The 21,354-nt window shown below is 35.3% G+C and overlaps 1 protein-coding gene across 1 annotated transcript; it reads right to left on the reverse strand.

Annotated features, from left to right (window-relative positions):
- Positions 1-344: 344 nt before the first annotated feature.
- Positions 345-14,468, reverse strand: LOC148616110 (uncharacterized). The gene is made up of 5 exons (XM_088582809.1): positions 14,365-14,468; positions 13,999-14,064; positions 12,443-12,697; positions 2,705-2,890; positions 345-2,376 (listed from the first exon to the last, which is right to left on the reverse strand). Exons 1-5 carry the CDS (start codon positions 14,381-14,383, stop codon positions 1,814-1,816), a joined length of 1,089 nt encoding a protein of 362 aa, XP_088438935.1. The 5' UTR covers positions 14,384-14,468; the 3' UTR covers positions 345-1,813.
- Between the last annotated feature and the right edge of the window lie 6,886 nt (positions 14,469-21,354).

The following is a 21,354-nucleotide window of genomic DNA, read 5'->3' on the forward strand; positions in this document are numbered from 1 at the left end:
TAGAAAATATAACCCTCTGGTTGTTTAAAAGCACCAATTTTACATTTTTTATTTTTTATACAAATGAATGCATCATTAGATTCAATCAATTTCTCAAAGTCTACTCAATAATCCACAAAAATTTAAACATGACAATTCACATAAACACCAACACGATGTCAGTTTGTCATTTAATGGAGCACACCCGTTAACCCCATGAAATTGCATAATTTTGGTCAAACAATTCTAGGTTTTCAGCCTTAAATGTTTGGAGATTTGTTCTGTTTTATCATGGGTTTCTACACGAGTTACTTCAGAGATAAATTAGAATATCAAGTTTCTACGCATTGATCTAGTTTGTAATTATGAATCATGCTATTTGAAAAAACTATACATTTAAATTAATATCATAGATGTTCTAAATAACATTTTTGGGCAAAATAGATTCGGGATGATATCCGTTTGTAATATGTGCCCACAGCATATTTTCAAACACCAAAATATAAGGCATTTCATCAGTTTAATTTTTTTTATCCCCAAAGAATTGAAGGTCAATTACCAAAATTTCAATAAAAAACTGTATATTACTCGGATAAAAGAGTAAACAAGGGAATCAAAATTCTAGTGGAAATCAAAAGAATGTAATCTACGGACAAAGACGAGTAACTGAAAACAGACAAACACAACAACCAGCATACAATAAATAAAATAATACATACAAAGTAACAAAAGTAAATGAGCAATTCGGACTCCACTAAAATAAAAACTGGGAGCATGGACAAAGTGCATCCTAGGTTTAACGTCCTCTGCTTTTCTAGAAACATCGCAGAGCTACTCATAAAAAGTCAAGTCTGGGGTAGATGAAAGATGAAACTTTGACACGTTGAGCAAATCAGTTTTCATGGTGCAGATGGATACACCATAACGATCCACGAGTTCATGAAGACGACTATAAACTTCTGTAGTGAAGACTTCAATCGTGTAGCATCATAATCCTACTCTAGAAGTCTAAGAAGACTAGCGCGATACAAAAAGTCTGCGTAGTTACGGCAAGCTCTGGCATAACGTATGAGTGGTGATATTAAAACTCCATACTTAGGTGCTGACGGGATGTTGCCACAGACGAAATGAAAGTTGACAATACTGAACGAAAGGTCATCACGTTTGTCGTATAGTTTGGTGAAGAGTTTTTCTTTTTCATCGATCTCAAAGTGAATGACAAAAATCTTAAATTATGCGTCGTTTTGACGAAAAACAGAGAGAGACGAATAATGGTGTTTCCTTTACACTAATTATTTCTGTGTGTAATAATTGAAACTAATAAAAGAAGAAAAAACTACTGGCAAAACCATACTGAAGCATAAAAAAGCAAGTCCTGGACATCAACATTATTAAGCATGACACAAACCTAAATAGAAGAATCAAATACGATCTAAATGTAGACAACATAATACATTATAATTACAAATATATAATTGAAGATAGGTAGCATAAAAAATAGATCAATTATAAGCTATGTTTACCCATATTTTTGTACTTGATTGACTGAAACATTCCATCAACAACATATCAAAACAAATTCAATCTAAACTTATTAAAATAACCGTAGTAGAAAAATAACAGCTTTTGTTTGTATTTTAATCAGCTGCTATTTTGTAATTGAAGATCAACTTCTCATTTTATTTGTTTTGAAATTACAAACAGAACTGTATCTTTGACTAGGACATTATGCTTGTCTTTACTTAGTGGATTGGCAAATATCGTATTACGAAGTTGCATATGTCGTTACCGTAGAATAAATGTCAGGCTCGTCCTTTATTTTGTGTTGCACTCATCACATTTGATGACGCGAAATCCATTTATTCTTAAGAAAACGTATCAGTATATCAATATCGATTATAACTATGCTTGCTCCAACTGAAACCACCAATGCGATTCCTAAATAACCAACAGCCTTAGCTGATGGCCGTCCATCTTTTGCACTTACGAGTTTATTCTTGGCAAGAGACGTTGTTTTTGCGTCAACTTTAATGTCATTGATTATGTCCTTAAGTTTTTCCATAACTTCCTCTGTCGTTATATTCAGAGCGGCATTTGAACCCACACTAGAACAGGCACATAAACAATCATGTTGTTCATTATGAGAAGATGCTGTTACAGACCTTGTGGGTGCAGAATCACTAGAACCAGCCGTTGTAGTGTTTACGTTTTGGTAAGTTGTGGCATGAGATGTGACACTACTTTCGGTCATCGTCGTTTTTTCTGTTGATGAAAAAGTCTTTTCCGTTGAAACAAACTCAGAACTATATTCCCCTGAAGTTGAACGTACAATATAAGTTAACCCTCTGCAGAACCATGATTCTGATGGTTCGGGACAGGTAAAGGAAGAAATGTTAGCTGAAATAAAATACTTGACATGGAAACGATTTGATGAAATTATACCTGTACAATATTTTATATATTTATTTAATATGTAATCGTGAAATTAAAGTAAATTAATTTTTTAGTTTAGTTGTCAGTCTTTGAGAACAAAATCGATGTTTTAATGTGGTGAGTTCTTTTGATTCTTGTTTTTCACTATTTATCATGAAACCAATTAAACACCTGCATTTTCCAGCCAGATCACAAAATATCACACCTTAAAACTAACTTGTAAAAAGTAGGGATAAGCGTGTCATTCCTATAAAATTTGAGTTCAAGGAAATAGTATATATTCAAATCTCACCATAAACTTCGATTTCACAAAATTGGAAAGATACCATCCCTTGTCTTGTAAGCCGAAGATATTGACCTTGGATCTCGTTTAGGCAAATTATTTTAATAGGGGTATTGATCTGGGACTGCTGTGTCGGACCGTAGTAATGGTTACACTCACTACCGTCTAATGTAATCTGTGTGTCGTCTGCTCTTCCTAAAATTATAGATTGAAATCGATGATACAAGTTATGATATATTCATATATGTTCATATATGAATTCGGTAAGGCTACGAACTAAATTGTAATGACTTTTTTTGAATGCATTTATTAAAATTCATTAATAACAATATTTTAAACTGTATATATACAATAACAGTGCAATAAACGAGCCATAAAGCCGACATGCTGATGATCATAAGAATTGCGAAAAACACCAAGCTGTATACTGCAACACAATTGATAAAAAATAAGTCTTAAGAAGGTTCGCTGGAACTGTTCAGCCATTTATATCAGACTTTCGGACTTCTCTGGTTTTATCCAATTCAAAGTATTAATAATTTTTGCCCAGTGACCCTCACTTCTCGTTTCATCATTTCATTAACCACTAAAAATGTGTTTTTGGAAGTGTTTTTGATATCCATGTTCTCTGTTGTTTTAAATTGATAAAACATACGAATACAAAACCTATAGAAAATCTAGAGAAACACTGTTCCCACCAAAATTTAAAATACTTGTATCTTGAAATATTTCACGACCCTTGAAAATCATTGTTATTCTAGAGTAGAGCAGCGAATATCATGAAGGAAGAATTGATTGATTGTTACCTTTTAATGCCGTTTCGGCGACTAGGGCCATATCACGGCAAGAACATTGAATGAAATGGAAATATTAAAAGCAAGATCAAAGTCTCTTCATAAAAAAATGAAATTAAAACAAGCAGCTATTTACATATAAAAAGGTACATAAAAGGTGAACCTAAGACATAAAATACATATAGAAACATAAATTCGATAAAACATTTAAAATATTGAAAAACTAAGGAAGGTATCCAATTTAGATTTTATTAAATAAACCGATGTCCCGCAAGAAATCGATAAAGTTTTTAGATGAAACGGTCTTGAACAAATCAAACATATTGGCGCAGTCAAAATAATTTTGCCTGGTGTTGGCAAAATCCACACAATCTAGAAGAACATGTTTGATAGAGAAAGGGCAATCACATGGGATACACTCAGGTGGAGGATCACCAACAAGCAAATGGCCATGTGTAAATCTAGAATGTCCAATGCAGCCTCTAGTCATGACCACTTGCTCTTTGCGATTGCCCGACCCGGATTGATGAACGCCTAGATCGGGTTTTATGGAATTGAGTTTGTTGTGTTCAAGACCGTCCCATCGGTCCTGCCACATCTTTAAAATATATTTCCTTATTAAAGGTTTAAAATCGGTATATGGCAAACTAACGCCCTTTATTATTTCATTTAATGCCTTTTTGGCAACCCTGTCTACAACTGAATTCCCCTGAATACCAACATGACTGGGTACCCAGAGAAAAACCATCTCTTTATCAAATTCCCGAAGTCGATGAATAAAATACAAAATTTGTAAAATAAGAGTGTTTTTCAGTTTGTGATTCTTAATTGCCGAAAGACAGCTCAAAGAGTCAGAACAAATAATAAACTGTGATAGATTAGATTGAGTAATCAATTTAAGTGCTAACAATATGGCTCGAGCTTCAGCTGTGAATATGGAAGCGCTCGATGGCAACCGTTCAGTTACAGTTCTGTCACCATGAACAGCAGCACATGCAACGCTATCGCCATCTTTTGGGCCATCTGTATACACCGTCGAAAAATCCGGATAATTTGCTTTAATTTCAGAAAATTTTTGTTGTAAAAATAAAGGATTGGTATCGGACTTTTTATATTCACGCAGATCAAAAATGAAAGAAGGATGTGGAAGCTCCCATGGAGGGCATTTCGAAGTAACAACAGGTGTCACTGCATTGGTCTCCAGATGAATTGCTTCCAAATGAGGTTTTATTCGAATTCCAAAAGGAGGGGTTTTGCTTTCATGTTTTCGATAAATGTCGACATAAATAGGATTAATGACACAGTCGTAGGCAGGGCTATCTGGGTAGGCCATAAGTTTACTTACATATTGAAGACCTAATTTCAAACGTCTGTCTCCAAGGGAGGGTTCATTTGCCTCGGCATAAAGGCTCTCAATAGGAGAGGTTCTGAAGGCACCAAGGCAAAGTCGCAACCCCTGGTGGTGAACAGCGTTTAAAATTTTAAGGTAAGATTTTTTGGCGGAACCATAAACAATAGATCCATAATCAAGTTTAGACCTAACCAATGATCTATATAAATTTAATAAAATTGAGGTATCAGCACCCCAATCGGTACTGGACACCATTTTTAAAATATCTAGTGCCTTAAGACACCTAGATTTAAGTAATTTGATATGGGGAAGAAAAGAAAGTTTACTATCAAAAAGTAATCCAAGGAATTTTGTTTCTTCTACTATTTTGATTTTATTACCATACAGAAAGAGATCTGTGTCCGGATGCAACTTTCGCTTTTGACAAAAGTGCATACCAACAGTTTTAGATGTAGAAAACTTAAACCCATTCTCCAAAGCCCATTTCTCAATTCTTTTGAGGCAAAGTTGTAACTGCCTTTCAATATTATTCATATTTTGTCCCCTGTAGCAGATCAAAAAGTCGTCTACATACAAGGAACCGTCAATATTGTCCTTCAAAACTTGGGCTAAACTATTAATTTTAATACTGAAGAGAGTGACAGAAAGAATACTTCCCTGACGAACTCCCATTTCCTGTTCCTTCTCCTCAGAAAAAGTCGAATTTACCCTCACATTAAAATGACGATCTGACAAAAAATTAGACAAGAACAGAGGAAGTCTTCCTTTCAACCCCATATCAAATATATCTTTTAAAATACCGTATTTCCACGTCGTGTCATAGGCTTTTTCTAAATCGAAAAAGACCGAAACAACATGTTCATTTTTAGCAAATGCATTTCTGATGAGCGTTTCAAACCGGACTAAATGGTCAAGAGTACTTCTGCCTTGCCTAAAACCACACTGAATATTAGTGAGTAAGTTGTGCTTCTCAAGGAACCACACAAGGCGATCATTGACCATTCGTTCCATTGTCTTGCAGACGCAGCTTGTCAATGCGATCGGGCGAAAATTTGAAGGATCCGTATGATCTTTTCCTGGTTTTGGAATAGGGACTACTGAAGCCGTTTTCCAGATGGACGGAACGTTACCAGAAGTCCATATCTCGTTCATTAACGCAAGAAGTGTATGTAGAGATGGATCAGGAAGATGTTTCAAAAGTTGATAGTGAATATTATCTAGCCCACTAGCTGTATCGTGGGCTTTAGCCAGTGACGATTTTAGTTCTTCTATAGAAAATTGAGAGAAAAAGTTTAATTTTGTCTTTTCTGCAGATGATTTAATTTTTTGAAAATCCGGTTTGTAGTTAGTTGAGGATGAATGTTTAGCGAATGTTTCAGCTAGCTTATTGGCGATATCTTTTTCGGTGGTTAGAGTGGTATTACCAACTTTAAGGTGTTTCACTGAAGAATTCGAATTTTTTCCTTTTACTTTTCTAATAAAATTCCATACTTTATTGAGGGGAGTGTGAGATTTAATACTAGAAACAAAATTTTTCCAAGAGGTTCGTCTGGCTTGTTTACATGTACGTCGAGCTTTTGCTCGAAATATTCGGAAGTTTGACAGATTTGCTGGTGTAGGATTTTTGTCAAACCGGCGATGGGCCTTGTTGCGTTCTTCGATCGCTTTGTCGCACTCATCAGTAAACCATGGCTTACTAGGCCTTTTTGGATTTGTCGAGGCTTTAGGTATTGTTTTATTAGCAATTGATGTCAGTCTTTCATTAAATAATAAAATGGGATCTTCAACATCCTTCATCGCTTCTAATCGTAATTCTTCAAGACAGTGGGCTTCAAATGAAGCCCAATCTGCTTTCTCAAGTTTAAAACGAGGTTGACGTTCCTCCGTTTTGGAGGATAAATGCTCCAAAATAATTGGAAAATGATCACTCCCGCACAAGTCATCATGAACTCGCCATGTAAACTCTGAAAGTACGAGAGGATCACAAATGCTTAAATCAACAGAGGAATACGATCCATTGCCTGAATGAAGGAATGTTGAAGATCCGTCATTAAATATGCACAAATCTTCTTGCTGAAGGAGCTCCTCAACTTTTTTACCTTTATCATTCGTATGATTACTTCCCCATAAAGGATTATGAGCATTAAAGTCACCCAAAATAATAAATGGTTTGGGCAACTGTTTAACCAAATCAACTAATTTATTTCTGCACAAAATTGAATTTGGGGGAATGTAAATGGAACAAACGGTTATGGTTTTATCAAGGGATAACCGAACGGCCACTGCTTGTAGATCGGTAGTTAAAGGAACTGAACTATGTATTACTCTGTCCCTAATAAAAATGGTAGATCCACCAGCAGCTCGTTCATTTGCCTCAGCAAATGTACTATACATTGTATATCCTTTTACGGAAATTTGATCCGTTTCTTTTAAATGAGTCTCCTGGAGACATAATGCAACTGGTAAAATAGACTGAACAAGAAGAGTTAATTCCAAAATATTAGCCTTTAAACCTCGACAATTCCATTGAAGTAATTTGGCCATTTTTATGGGTGACGAATGGGGGATATTTTCTCTGACTTGGATCCGCGACCACGACTCGATGACCTTCTAGTACGAGTGCCACCATTAAGGTCAATTCGAATTGACTGAGCGCGCTGCTCTTTGTATTTTTTCATGGCAACAGGATCTGTTTGGTCAATCTGATCAAGGTCGGGACCCAGCCAGTTTTCACCTGGACAAAGTCCATGATCTGTTGTTTCCATGTCAGATTCGGAATCCGAGTCCGACACCACAGGCGACACAATCTGTCGCCTAGACTTGGATTTCTCCAAGTCCTCCACACGGAAATTCCCCAACTTTTTTGGAGGTTGGACATTCTTCTGTTGAGATTTGGAAGACAATGACTGTTGTGATGATGGAGATGATTTTGAAGATGATCCGGAATTTTGGGATGACTGAGTCTGGGAACATTGGTGAGATTTCTTAGCTCTGGCCTTTTTAATTTCCTCTAAACATTTTTTGGATGGTTTCATTATTTTGGTGGATACCTCAGTGGGCAGTTTGGCAAGACCATTGATATCCTCTTTCCAACTCATGATCGTCTGCACCTCAACAGTCGAGGACAGACAAGCACGCTTTGCAACACTAGCATAAGATGTTTTGCCAGATGCAAGAAAATTGTTGGAAAGGGACCACTTCTGGCGAGCTTCACTATATGAAATTTTGTTTTCAGTTTTTATCTTTAAAATATCTTTTTCTTTCTTATAAAGAGGGCAATCTTTACATGATGACATGTGAGCTTCCTCACAGTTTCTGCATTTCAGATCTTTTCTGCAGTCGATTCCCTCGTGTCCTTCTTCAGAGCATCGGAAACAAAACAGTTTTCCTCTACACTGGCCCTTTCCATGCCCAAACTTCTGGCATTTAAAACACCGAAGTGGGTTAGGAATATACAGACTGACAGGTGTCCTGTATGGACCAACGTAGACATGAGATGGAACTGAAGTGGAACTAAATGTTAACAGGATTGTTCTCATTGGTGTGGTTGCATCTGCACGTCGAGAAGTAAATCTTTTCACTGACTTAACGCCTTGTGATTTCAGTTCCTCACAGATCTCTTCATCAGTCAAGGCGTCGAGGTCTCGACCTCGGTATTTAAGGACACCCTGTGACTGATTTAGTGACTTGTGTGCAGATGAAACCACATCAAGGTCACCAATCCTGGTTAATTTTAACAAATTTGATGATTGGCCAGGTCTGAGGCATTCAATTAAAATTCCTGATCTTATTTTCTTTGTATCTTTAACATCACCAGCTACACCCTTGATAGTTTTCTGTATTAAAAAAGGAGAAAGGTCATTAACATTTTTGTCTTTATCTTTTGCAGAAATAACAATAAATCTTGGCCAGTTTTTATCACTTTCGTCAGAAGAATTGCAGACATCACTTTTTCATTTTTTTTAATAAGAAACATTGGACTCCCCGTTGTTTTTGTCGCCATGTTAAGTTTTAGTAAGTTTCATCGTCTCTGTTCCCTACCCGCCACCGAGTGCCAACACGGGCGATGCTAGGACTCTACGGATTTCCAGCAGATAGCATCAGGGATTCCAGAGACGACATACTCGAACAGAGCGTATCTATCAATGGCGCATAGACAGCGTACTACTCGATTGACCCATGAGCCACCGCCTTCTTCATTTGCCATTTGTAAGCTTTTGAAAATCTTAGAAACATTGGATTTAACAAAATGCCATCAGTAAAGCAGGTGGACAAATGAAGGGCATGGCGTGACCAGCCGATTGATCGAACCGGGTCCATCCGATCTCCCGTTTAGATGACCTAAGAGCCGAGTGGCATATACAGCCGTATCCTCGATCATCCAGCCATCGATGACACGGGGGTTACGTCACGACTGGAGTCTAGATACGACCTTCATCCACTAGGACCTCCTCGCCCACCAATAACTCACGAGTTGCAACTCACGGCAAACAAGTAGGTGAACCCACTTTTTATTTTAAACACCGGGCCCACGGTCGATGTTCGGATCGCTTTAGTCTGGCCTCTAACCTTTGACCTTTCCAGCATGGGTAACCCTACCAGGAGAAAAAAAAACTCATGCTGGCATAGCTCTTAGGATCACTGAGGCACACAAGCCCCCCTACCACGACAAGAATAGCGATCCACAGGGGGGTCATGAAGGAAGAAAAGTATCGATTTGGTCAGAAACTGATGTTATCCTGACAAAATAAAATAACGAGACTGTTGTTAAATAACAGAAAGTATATTCAGTCTATCACTAATTAATATATCGTCAATACATTTTCAATGTGATACTAAGGGTGAAATCATCTAATAAAAATGAAAATGGCTCTGTAGCAGAAAAATAGATACGATGTTTTATTGGAATGCTATTTCAAACTAATATCATATTTCACCAAGAAAAACTTACACCTCACCCGCTTTCATTACATGATACAGGACAAATTGTAACGACAAAATACAATACTTAGATTTATTGTGACGCAAATTTCGAAAATAATGAGTATAGAAACAATTCCACAAATTTCTAGTGATGAAATTTTGCTTTCTGTCAAATCTAATAGATTTTTATCCTATTTTCCTTGTAGGTTAGTAGTTCCAAACTCTGTATATGTGTTTAAGTTGAAAACTTACCTGATTTTGGACTCCAAAATTATTTCATTAGAATATTTTGGAATTTCTATAACAAAACTCGATATCTAAATTTATATACGTTAATAACTACAAAGGTCAACATTTTGCAATTTAATAGTTATAAAAATTATATCCAACGACGTCTGTAAAATGATTTTAAGAAGCACTTCAGCTAAGAATCATGCAAAATGTGATTCATGTTGAAATGTTTACATATTTTTAATTCTAATATTTTGTTTAAAATGTCATAGTAAACAAAAATTAACATGCGCTTTTATATATATATATATAAACCGTGCTAATAGGAGATAAAAATCATACTGTAGAATTCAAAATTAAGAGATATAACTCTGTAAATGAGACTAAAATACAATAGAAACGGTTGAATTTTCAATGTGGATTATCCCCTAAGAGCAGACCAATTGAAATAATTAATTATACATTTCATCATATTAACCTATAAAGCAACTTAATGAGGAATATAATAAGAGGCTCACAGGAGCTTGAATCGCTCACCTGGTTACATTTTTGCCTTTTAAGGGCAGTAACTCTAAGGAGGAGTTGTCAGACAATTTGACTCCATTTGATTCATTGGACACATTTGTAAGCCTTATAATAAGGCAAAAATCTCAAGCTATTGGCTAAACCTAACAGATTTGGAGATGTATGTAAAAATCTGCTGTCTGACCCCATTGTTTTATTTTTAGAAACGGCAGCCACGTTTTTTTTCAGCGATCAAAAATCTGTCATTTCGTTACGGATACCCTATGATGTTTGTTTGTTTGTTGGGGTTTAACGCCCGAGCAGCAATATTTCAGCTATATTCAGACAATGAACATGAAGTGGAGGATAAAATGAACATGAAATGATGATGAAATGAAAAATTGGATGGGAAACGTGGGTAATGGGGTCGACAAACTTTGATTGCCACTGGAAATAGGGAGAGATGGGTAGGGTCGGGCAATTTAGCCTCCTGTGGCGGAGCCTTATGGTTCCTAATCCGGGAGAATACCACAGTAGGGTTCTTTAACGTGCAAGGAACATGGCATCTTTCCCAACACGGTGCACCACTATGGTTTACGGTCAGGTTTTCCGTATTATAGCCTGACAACCCCAGCATGTAACACGCCATAGGTACCCCATTCCACCATCTGGGGCACACAACCCAGTTGCTCTGTTGGCAGAGCGCCCTAGCCCGCGGCTAGGGTTCTTAGCACGGGGCCGGATACCCTATGAAACAAAACTGTCAACTTTCATTGAATTCTGTAGAGCAGTTTCTGATGAGAAGATTGTTTAAAGTAATAACATCATAACAGCAAGAAACGTCCAAAAAGGGCAATAACTCAAACAACGATCAACAAATTTTCACCAAAATTTGACCACAAATATATCTCATCATACTGAACACTTTTACTTTTTGCTGAATCTAACGGTTTAGGAGATATATGCGAAAAACTAGTAACGGCGGCCATGTTTTTTGACGGATCAAAAAATCTTTACATCAGTTCTATGCACAATACCCCAAGGAACATGCAAAGTAAGTTTGGTTCCAATTGGTCAAGTGGTGTCGGAAGAGGAGAGTTTTGAAAGAAATAACATTCAAAATAGCAAAAAAAAGTCGAAAAAGGGCAATAACTCCAACATGGCTTCACATATCAACATAAAAATTTGACCACAAATAGTTCTCATCGTCCTGAACACTTTTATCCCCATGTCAGAATTTGGCTAAACCTAATGGTTTAGGAGATATATGCGAAAAACTACTGTCTGACCCCTATGTTCTATTTTTAGTAACAGCGCCCATGTTTTTCGACGGATAAAATTCTATGCAAGATATCCCAAGGAACATTCATACCAAGGTTGGTTCAAATTGGTCAAGTAGTTGCAGAGAAGAAGAGTTTTGAAAAATTGTTCACGACGACGACGAACGCCAAGTAATTGCAATAGCTCACATGACCTTTGGCAGGTGAGCTAAAAAGGTGTAAACATTTTACAGAATTTGGATCATTCTTACAAAGACTGCTACTTAATATGCCTAACCGAAAATACGGAACCCTTTTTTCTTGTCTGCTGTCCCTTTTGTGTAAGGAAGAACACATAACAAACAAACAAAAAAGAAAAGTGGAAAGAAAAACAGAAATTAAATAAAAAAAAAAATCTATCATAAAATCAAATTCTGCAAAAAAATAGAAACATGGAGATCACTTAAGTAATAGTGAAATTTGTCTGCCAAAAATGCAATTTTACATAGAAATACAATGCTATCTAAGTCATCTTAAATAATTTATAGTGCCCACTTAGATGTTCGACTACTTTAACCATGCTTAATACTATGGTCATATTTACGATTCGCAATTTTTTACATTATGACAATATTTAAGTAGGTATTATCACTGTTAAATAAATTATAGTTGCACATAATATTACCATAATGTAAATGTTCAGGATAATCAGCTCGCACAAGTAAGTTAACGTAAAGCACTGTATATACTGCACCCAAGTCAACCTGCCACCATGGGTTGTATTCTGATCGGGTGTGTACACAAGATCCGTCGAAGTAATTTTGATCAGCCATACCATCTACTGCATTACAAGAGTAACCCGAAGGAACAGACCAAGATGTATATGTTGACGAACTTTTCGTTTGCCTACGATAAGCCACATTGCATATTATGCCCTGTACTAAAAGATTACATTGACATCATGGAGGTTGTCAACAAAAGAAAACGCAACCACAGCAAGGTATCATCGAAATAAACGGGCCAAACAATCACTGAAGGATTCCATTACTATATTTAAAAACAATGGTAGACATCAATTGTTGCGTAATATTACCTATTGAAAAGTTACATTATATATTTACAGAAAGTGAACATATATCTTGTAAAGCAGAGAATTATAGCATACCGGTTCCTATACTGCATGCCTACAGTTCGTGGTGCTTTAGGCTTTGAGCTAAGTTTTACACAGGAGAAATTGCAAGAACTGTTTTCATATATTTTGTAAACTTTTGATATGTTAAACACGACAAACATATGTTTCTGACAAACAAAGTAATTCATGAAAGCTAAATAAAAGTCATATAATATTTATATGTTTTAAACAAAATTTCATATTCGAAAAGAGTATGGTTTTCATATGATTTTCAAAAACATATATTTTCATGTGTTTTTAAAAGCACCAAAACATATTTTACCAAACTGGTCCTTAACATGTGTTTCCATATGTTTTATAACATAAGAAAACATTTGGTGCAATTCGTCCTGTATACTCTAAGTTTTTTGTGTGTTTTAACCAGCTTCTGAAAGTGGTTTGTTCCTTTAATCGTTTTAATTGATTGATCTTTGTTCCTTATGATTTTGTTGTTTGTCCTTTGAACTATGAATGTCCTTGATTTGGCTTTTCAGGTTGATGTCGGTAATGTTATTTTTACAAAATAAATCCACGTGACCAACGGGACATGGTGTGAATCAAGAACTTTTTAAAATTAAAAACTTAAACAGTCAAAAGCCCATAATTCCTCGACAGTGGTCAGTAGCCTCTTCTCAAAGCTATGGTTCTGAAATACATCACGGAGCTATAACAAGATCGCCTTTTGCTATACAATGTTGACTTGTGAATTATTCCGCGAAATGGATTTACTTTAATATACTCTAAATGAATTTGTAGTTTCGTCCTTAATTAGAAAGTAGTGAAATGATAATAGAAATGTCAAGCGGAAAAAAAATAATAAAATCTCAAGACTTTTCGGACTGATAGGATAAAAATTATTAAAACGTGTACACAAGAAAAACGGAATACTTTTGTTGTTAAATTGAAATGACCTTTTTAGCTCAAATACAACAATTAACTGTACAGAGCGAACGACTTTTGTACTCCAAATATGAACACTGTTATTCATGAAATGAAGCAGCCAGAATAAACTATTTTTATCAACATCTTTGAATTAAGTTCGAAATTACTTACACTATATTTAACATTACCTTGCCCAATATTTTGCCAGATTTCAGGACATATAAAACAACCTATCAATATCAGCACACTTGTATCTGCGATGGAAAATATGTTTAAGTGAATTCGCATAATGAAATATACATTTCTGATAAATCTAAATGCATTTGTTATCTATGCCCAGTCTTCCCGTAAAGACCAGGAACAAGGACACACTATATCCATGATATACTTTTTCAGATTGTATATACACATTTATAAAATATTTTTTAACTCATTTATCTTTTGTTCGCATGTACAGATATTTATGTGGAATATAAACATTATTTGAACGGTTTTGAACACGACGAATATAAACAATTTCCCTGCAAGTGAAAGAATAATATTAATAAAAATACCTTTACATACTACAGGCATGCCAAATATTTCTTGGATCTAAAGCACAAGTAATCCAAGCAAAAATATAGTATAACCACAGGCTTCTGTCCTATCTTACGGTAACTATTGTTGGATTTAGAAGGTGTTGTCAGTTATATTTAAAATGATGATTAATACTTAAGTGACTGTCGTCCTTGTTCAATTTAAAAAAAAATATTTTCCTTGCATATTTACATACTTCTATCGTTAACAGAATCATGTAAGTGAAGACATAAATGGTATTACAGTTTTGATTGATTTCTGACTCATGGGAAATATTTCTTAACACCAAAATAAATAAAACAGTACAATTCAATAATGATGTGGCTGAAGAAATGACTTCACATTTTTTAAGTGGTAAATTTCAGAATAAGGTTTTTAATTTTTAATTTTTAGAGGAATTGAAAATGAGAACAAGCATATTACTCGAAACTGAGGCAATTAGCATCAAGTCATGTATGATCATAACTATAAGTTCATGATATCATGCATCAAGGCGTGGACTGAAAAAGAAGGAATAAATGTTATTTGTTTCATTATTATTTTACTACATATGCTAGTTTTTACCCTGTCCATGTAAAACCGAGACAGACCGTAGTGTAAAAGTGGCACATGGTAAACTTTATTCCACCGATACTTTTGTTCTAATGTTCCCATTATGATTTTAGAAAGACCAGGAATATTTCCGTATCAAATTTGGATGACACATAATACGTGTTATGAGATTCCTAACGCCCCGTGCAGGTCCGGGTGTTAAAAGAATAGGCCTGCAGCAGCGCTAAGCTTGTCGTATAAGGCGACTAAATGGTGCTCAGAACCCTAGCCGGGGGCTAGGCGCTCTGCCAACAGAGCAACTGGGATGTGTGCCCCAGGTGGTGGAATGGGGTACCCCTGGCGTGTTACATGCTGGGGTTGTCAGGCTATAATACGGAAAACCTGACCGCAAACCATAGTGGTGCACCGTGTTGGGAAAGATGCCACGTTCCTCGCACGTTAAAGAGCCCTGCTGTGGTATTCGATAGGAGTATGAACCTTTGCGCTCCGCCACAGGAGGCTACATTGCTTTACCTTAACCATCCCCCCTTTTTCCAGTGGCAATCAAAATTTGTCGACCCTATTATCCTTGTGACCCATTCTTTTTTTTTCTTCATTTCATGTTCATTTTATCATCCATTTCATGTTCATTGTCTGAATATAGCTGAGATATTGCTGCTCGGACGTTAAACCCCAACAAACAAACAAACAAACAAGAGATTCCTAACACATCAACTAAATTATGAACAAACAATCAAAGATTTTTTTAAGATTTCATAGCTTCCCGTTCTTTCCATGTAATTGTTTTTCATACTAACCATGTACTATCAATATCTAGGAACCGCCATAATGACCTCAAGGTGGCGTGACTGCCTCGATCGAGTGCAGGGATTCGTTGGTTTCCCATGCCTGGACGAGTCACACCAAAGACTTTAAAATTGGCAGTCACTGTTTCTCCGACATCAATGGAGATAGAGGTACGACTGATTGGAAAAATAAGTCAAGATAATGTGTCCGAGTGCGGTGCCATACCTACCTGCTGGTTGTTGTCTCTGCGCACTAGTAAAATTAAGATCCGACTCAGCGTGTCGGTCAAGTACAACGCAGGGTTTCGTTTGATCAATCGTTCTTTTCCTGCAATGCATAAACTATCTGCCGTAGAATGTTAAACCATAATCTGTCAGTCAATATCTATACTTCGTATTTATTTAAACTTCTAAATAATAATCAAATATTTAACTAATATAACAGTTTACATATGAGTATTCTGTGATCCTGTTTGTGTCATACCTCCATCTTGAGGTTAAATGTAATACAAAATCATTGCTAGTACCCTATAGTAATGCAGTGGAAACGGCGTCTATGTTTGAGTCGTATTTTATTTCGATTGATTGCTATATTGCGTATAGATGTAAACAACAAACAGTGCATAAGTACTTTGAATATATTTAGGCTTTTAATAAAATCAACAAGAGATATGACTGCATTATATGTTACCTTTTCCTGCACATAGGGTTAGCCCCATTTTAATATCAGTTACAACTTGTGTAAGAGTAATCAAGGGAACCAAGGTTATAGCGGTAAGCGTCCTCTGCTTTTCTAGAAACACCCACCGAGTTGCTCATAAAAAGTCAAGTCCGGGGTAGACAAAAGAGGAAAGGAAAATTATGACCCGTTGAATAAATCAGTTTTCATGGTGCTGATGGATACACCATAACGATGCACGAGTTCATGATGACGACCATAAAACTTCTGTAGTGATGACTTCATTCTTGTAGCAACATAACCCTGTTCTAGAAGCCCATTTGTCAGAGTTATAGCGCAATACAAAAAGTCTGCGTAGTTTCGGCAAACTGTGGCATAACGTATGAGTTGTTATATGAACACTCCATACGCAGGTGCTGATGGGATGTTGCCACAGATGAAAGGAAAGTTGACAATTTTGCATGAAAGGTCATCACGTTTGTTGTAAAATTTGGTCAATAATTTTCCAATTAAACACCAATGCTTCATTCCTTGTATAGCAAACAGTAGATTTTTTGGTGCTGGATTTGGCTTTTTTGTTTGATACTTTTGGTAGGAGAACTTCATGCATACAACTTTCTTATTTACTAAGATCTTCTTTTGCAAATAAATTAAATATTGTTGGTGAGAGTTTACTCCTTGAAACACGTATAGAGCATATTGACTGAACTTGAATAGTATATGATTAGTACTTTTGTATTTGCAACTTTTGTTATACTTTTTTGTTTTGTTTAAGTTGGTTTGTATCATTTTTTTGTTTTACTTATTTGTTTGTTTGTTTTTGTCAGGAATGCCTCAAAATAGAGAATATTTACAAAATGATGAAAAGATATACAACTGATTGCACTGAAAACAATATTTTCTACAATCTCAATTCTGAAATGCATTGATTGACAATAGATAAAACCTATTCGTCCCGAAAGTCAAAACAAAATACTGGACAAATGTAGTGCTTAAATGATTGTCGAAATAAATCTACTCTGAACACGTTCTCACTGAAGACTATTTCTGTAATATGTTTATATGGTTCGCCTTTACTCTAACTAAAAGAGTCATTTATACTTAGGTGTGACCAATACTTGATCATTAGATTTGAATGATAGACATTTGAACTTTTCAATGACAAAAACATCTTATGAATCGTTATTTTTTCGTTCAAACAATAAAAGCGATATTGTAATATTCTTAAAAATAAGATACTCATGTAATCGGTAATTCATACTTTCCAATATTCAATATAAAACGATTATCATATACTTATAGAAAATTAGGTATCATTTCTTACTGTATAAAAAAGCAAGTTTTAGGACCAAAGATTTGATATTTTACAAGATTGTCTAAGCGGGCTGATATCAAAATGTTATTACACGCTTCAGAATGATATAACATGGCTTTCGTAAGTGATATTACACCACTTTCCGTAAACGCTCGGCAATTATCGTATTTGTTTACAATATGGCGTCTAGCGACGAAGCAGGCACGAGACCACAATAAATTTTCAAGTGCATTTCAATATACACATTTCAGCAGATTAAAAAAATTCCATCGGCGCAAACTGAATAAAACTTCTCTGGCCTGAAGATATGTACAAACAGTATTTTATATATAAATTGTAGAAAATTTTACCATCATTTTCTGTTTGTTTGTTTGTTTGTGCTCATAAGGAACCATAAGGCTCCGCCACAGGAGGCTAAATTGCCCGACCCTACCCACCTCTCCCAATTTCCAGTGGCAATCAAAATTTGTCGACCTCATTGTCCTTGTGTCCCATCCCTTTTTCATTTCATCATTTCATGTTCATTTTATCATCACTTTCATGTTCATCGTCTGAATATAGCTGAAACATTGCTGCTCGGACGTTAAACCCCAACAATCAATCAATCAATCAATCGTAAACTGTGAGTGATATGAAAGCGCTATCGCGTTGGCTGGAAGTGTACAATGACAATATGAAAGACAAGATTGTAAATACGTTTGCTGGGGCACAAGTGACCGGATATATATAACAATTAACTTTTCAAGTTAAATTCATGATAAAAAAATATGAAGAAACATTAAAAGTTTCAACATTTAAATATCTGTTATTATCCCGTTATTATTAAATTGTTGAAAAATAAATATTATGTTTTTTTTGGTGTTTTAAAAATGTATGATTTAATAGCAGTATTTTGCACTCCAATTGTGAAGCATATGATAAAAAGAACATCACATAACATTTTTGATATCACATGTAATATTAGCCCAAGGTTTGTAAGATGCAAAAAAAAAAAGAAAGAAAACCCAAATACGGCGAGCTGACACTAATTACTTCCTGAAAAACAATAATATATTCGATATTCTCATTTTAATTGGTTGTCTACTCTATCGCTTTGAAAAGAACAAATCGGCTTAATACTTGAGCGAGATAATTGAAGGCCGATCACCTTAATATCTTACAGCGTTTTCGATTCTGAGAAACATATTAACATTTACCATATACCTAAAGACGCTAGTATTGTACTTTAGACAGTCATCAGACAGTTTTCAAACAAAGGTATGAATGAATGCCCAAATGTCAAAAAAGAAATATAGTACTAAGGAAAAAGGGAAAGTACATAAGAGTCAGAAGATTAATTAACAAATGTTATATGTATACATAACCAAAGTTTCTGAAGGAAACAAATAATGTTTTTTCATGCATTTAAAAAAAAACTTATCCAACATTTCTTTAGGTATAACAACCTTATTAACATATATAAATTTAAAGATGTTCCGGTGTAATTTAAATTCATGGTCATTTAAGGTGATATTCTCTCATACTCCCTACCACTGAACAAACATCCCAATCCCAAGTAAAAACTACCATGAATAAGAGAAGAACACTGGATACGCAGAGAATGTATTATAATATAAATGGATAAAATGACAACAATAGAGGTATAGGAAATCATCTCAGTGTAACGACAATGTGAATGTGATGAATGTTTTTCGTCATCAGACAAAGCCTGGTAAAGAGGCATGGTCATCGTCACTGCACATCACCTAAGATTCATTTTGTCTCTATAGATGGTCGTCGTCTTCAAATCATGCAAAACATTTCGACCTTCATTGCATTGCCACCAAATCTAGTCTATACCTCTCACTTTACTGCAATGACCTTACGGACTTCTTAAATAAAGTAAGGCTTCAGAACCAGGATAATGTTCTTGTTACAAATGCAGAAGATTAAATATTAAAATAGGAGAAATAAGGGTTAAAATCCCGACTCAAAACTTTATACATCGTTGTTTCTCCAAAAAATATAGTACACCTATATACAAATATATAGCTCTTGGTAGAGATTCCTCATACTTAAAAAAAATAAAAATAATTCGAAATCATCTGCCAAATATACAGAAAAAGATGTTTTCAAAATGCTACAAATTATTTATCCAAACATATTTGTCGGGTGTGGTGGACGCATTTTCCAACAAACAGTCGACGTTCAAATGGGAACAAATTGTGCTCCTCTTCTTGCTGACCTATTCCCCCACTCTAATTAGGCTGACTTTATAGCTGATCTGATTCGAAAGAAAAAACATCGTTTAGCTAGATCCTTTAATCTCAGTTTCCGCTATAAATATGACGTATTATCATTAAACAATCCTAGTTTCGGGGTTTTGATACATCGCATCTACTCCTAAGATCTTGAGATAAAGGATAATGCAGACACTCTGAAGTCAGCTTCATATCTTGACACATAGTGACTATTGGCCGAACTAGGACAAACGTGATAACTTCTCATTCATAATTGGCAACTTTTCTTTCATCTGTGGCAACATCTCTTCAACACCTGCGTATGGAGTTTTATATCACAACTCATACGTTATGCCAGAGCTTGCTGTAACTACGCAGACTTTTTGTATCGCGCTTGACTTCTAACAATTAGGCTTTTGGAACAGGCTTAAGTTGCTACAAGAATGAAGTTATCGCTACATAAGCTTTATGGTCGTCACCATGAACTCGTGGATCGTTATGGTGTATCAATCTGCGCCATGAAACTGAAACTGTCAATGCTCCCAGTTTTTAGTGGAGTCCGAGTTGCTCATTTACTTTTGTTATTTTGTATGTATTATTTTAATCACCTTATGTTCTTTGTTGTGTTTGTCTATTTTACATGTCTGGTATTTGTCCCTGGATTACATTCCTTTGATTTCCGTTAGAATATTTGATTTCCCTTGTAAAAGGCCCAAAAATAAATTATATGAAGCTATTCATAAATGACGAAAATTAACCAAATATGTACAAAAAGTATTAATAAATAACGATTAACATAAAAAAAAAACATTGATAACTATTTGACTACAGATTCCTGGCTTAGGGCAGGCAAATAAAGTATGTGACGGCGTTAAACATGTTTGTAATAGCTCAACCATTCCCCTACCATGGGACAGTGGCGGGCAAATACAACAATAAAATGAACTATACAAATCTTTCGAAATAGGACTGAAATCTTGAGATCCATACAGAATACAAACACCTTAACAAACCAAACCAAAGAAACAAGCTGTACCTGCATCGTAAGAGTACTCGCCGTTTCTGTGAGCTAGCTCAAAATAAAAAAAGCAACCAAATACAACTGCAAAACACCTACTTTACTCAAACAAAAGTTTCAATGAAAACGCGTCCTACAGGATATGGAGATGGATATTGTATAGTCACATGATAAAGGAGTATTATCTTCAATATTAATATCCGATGTTACTGATGTATAATTAAACTTCAGCTAGATTTTTTTCTAGCTAAAAGAAATAATGGATGCTTCAATGTTTTCACAATAGGGAGATAAAGATTTTGAACATTGTTGTTGAGTTATTAAATATGCTCGATAAATTTATGAAATTAATAACTCTATTGATATATTTAATACTTAAAAATGTCTTTTATGATCATCA

Source organism: Perna viridis, chromosome 5 (genome assembly GCF_037379345.1).
Source record: "Perna viridis isolate PV_CMFRI_1.1 ecotype Kerala chromosome 5, ASM3737934v1, whole genome shotgun sequence".
In the NCBI taxonomy this organism is placed as follows: Eukaryota; Metazoa; Mollusca; class Bivalvia; order Mytilida; family Mytilidae; genus Perna; species Perna viridis.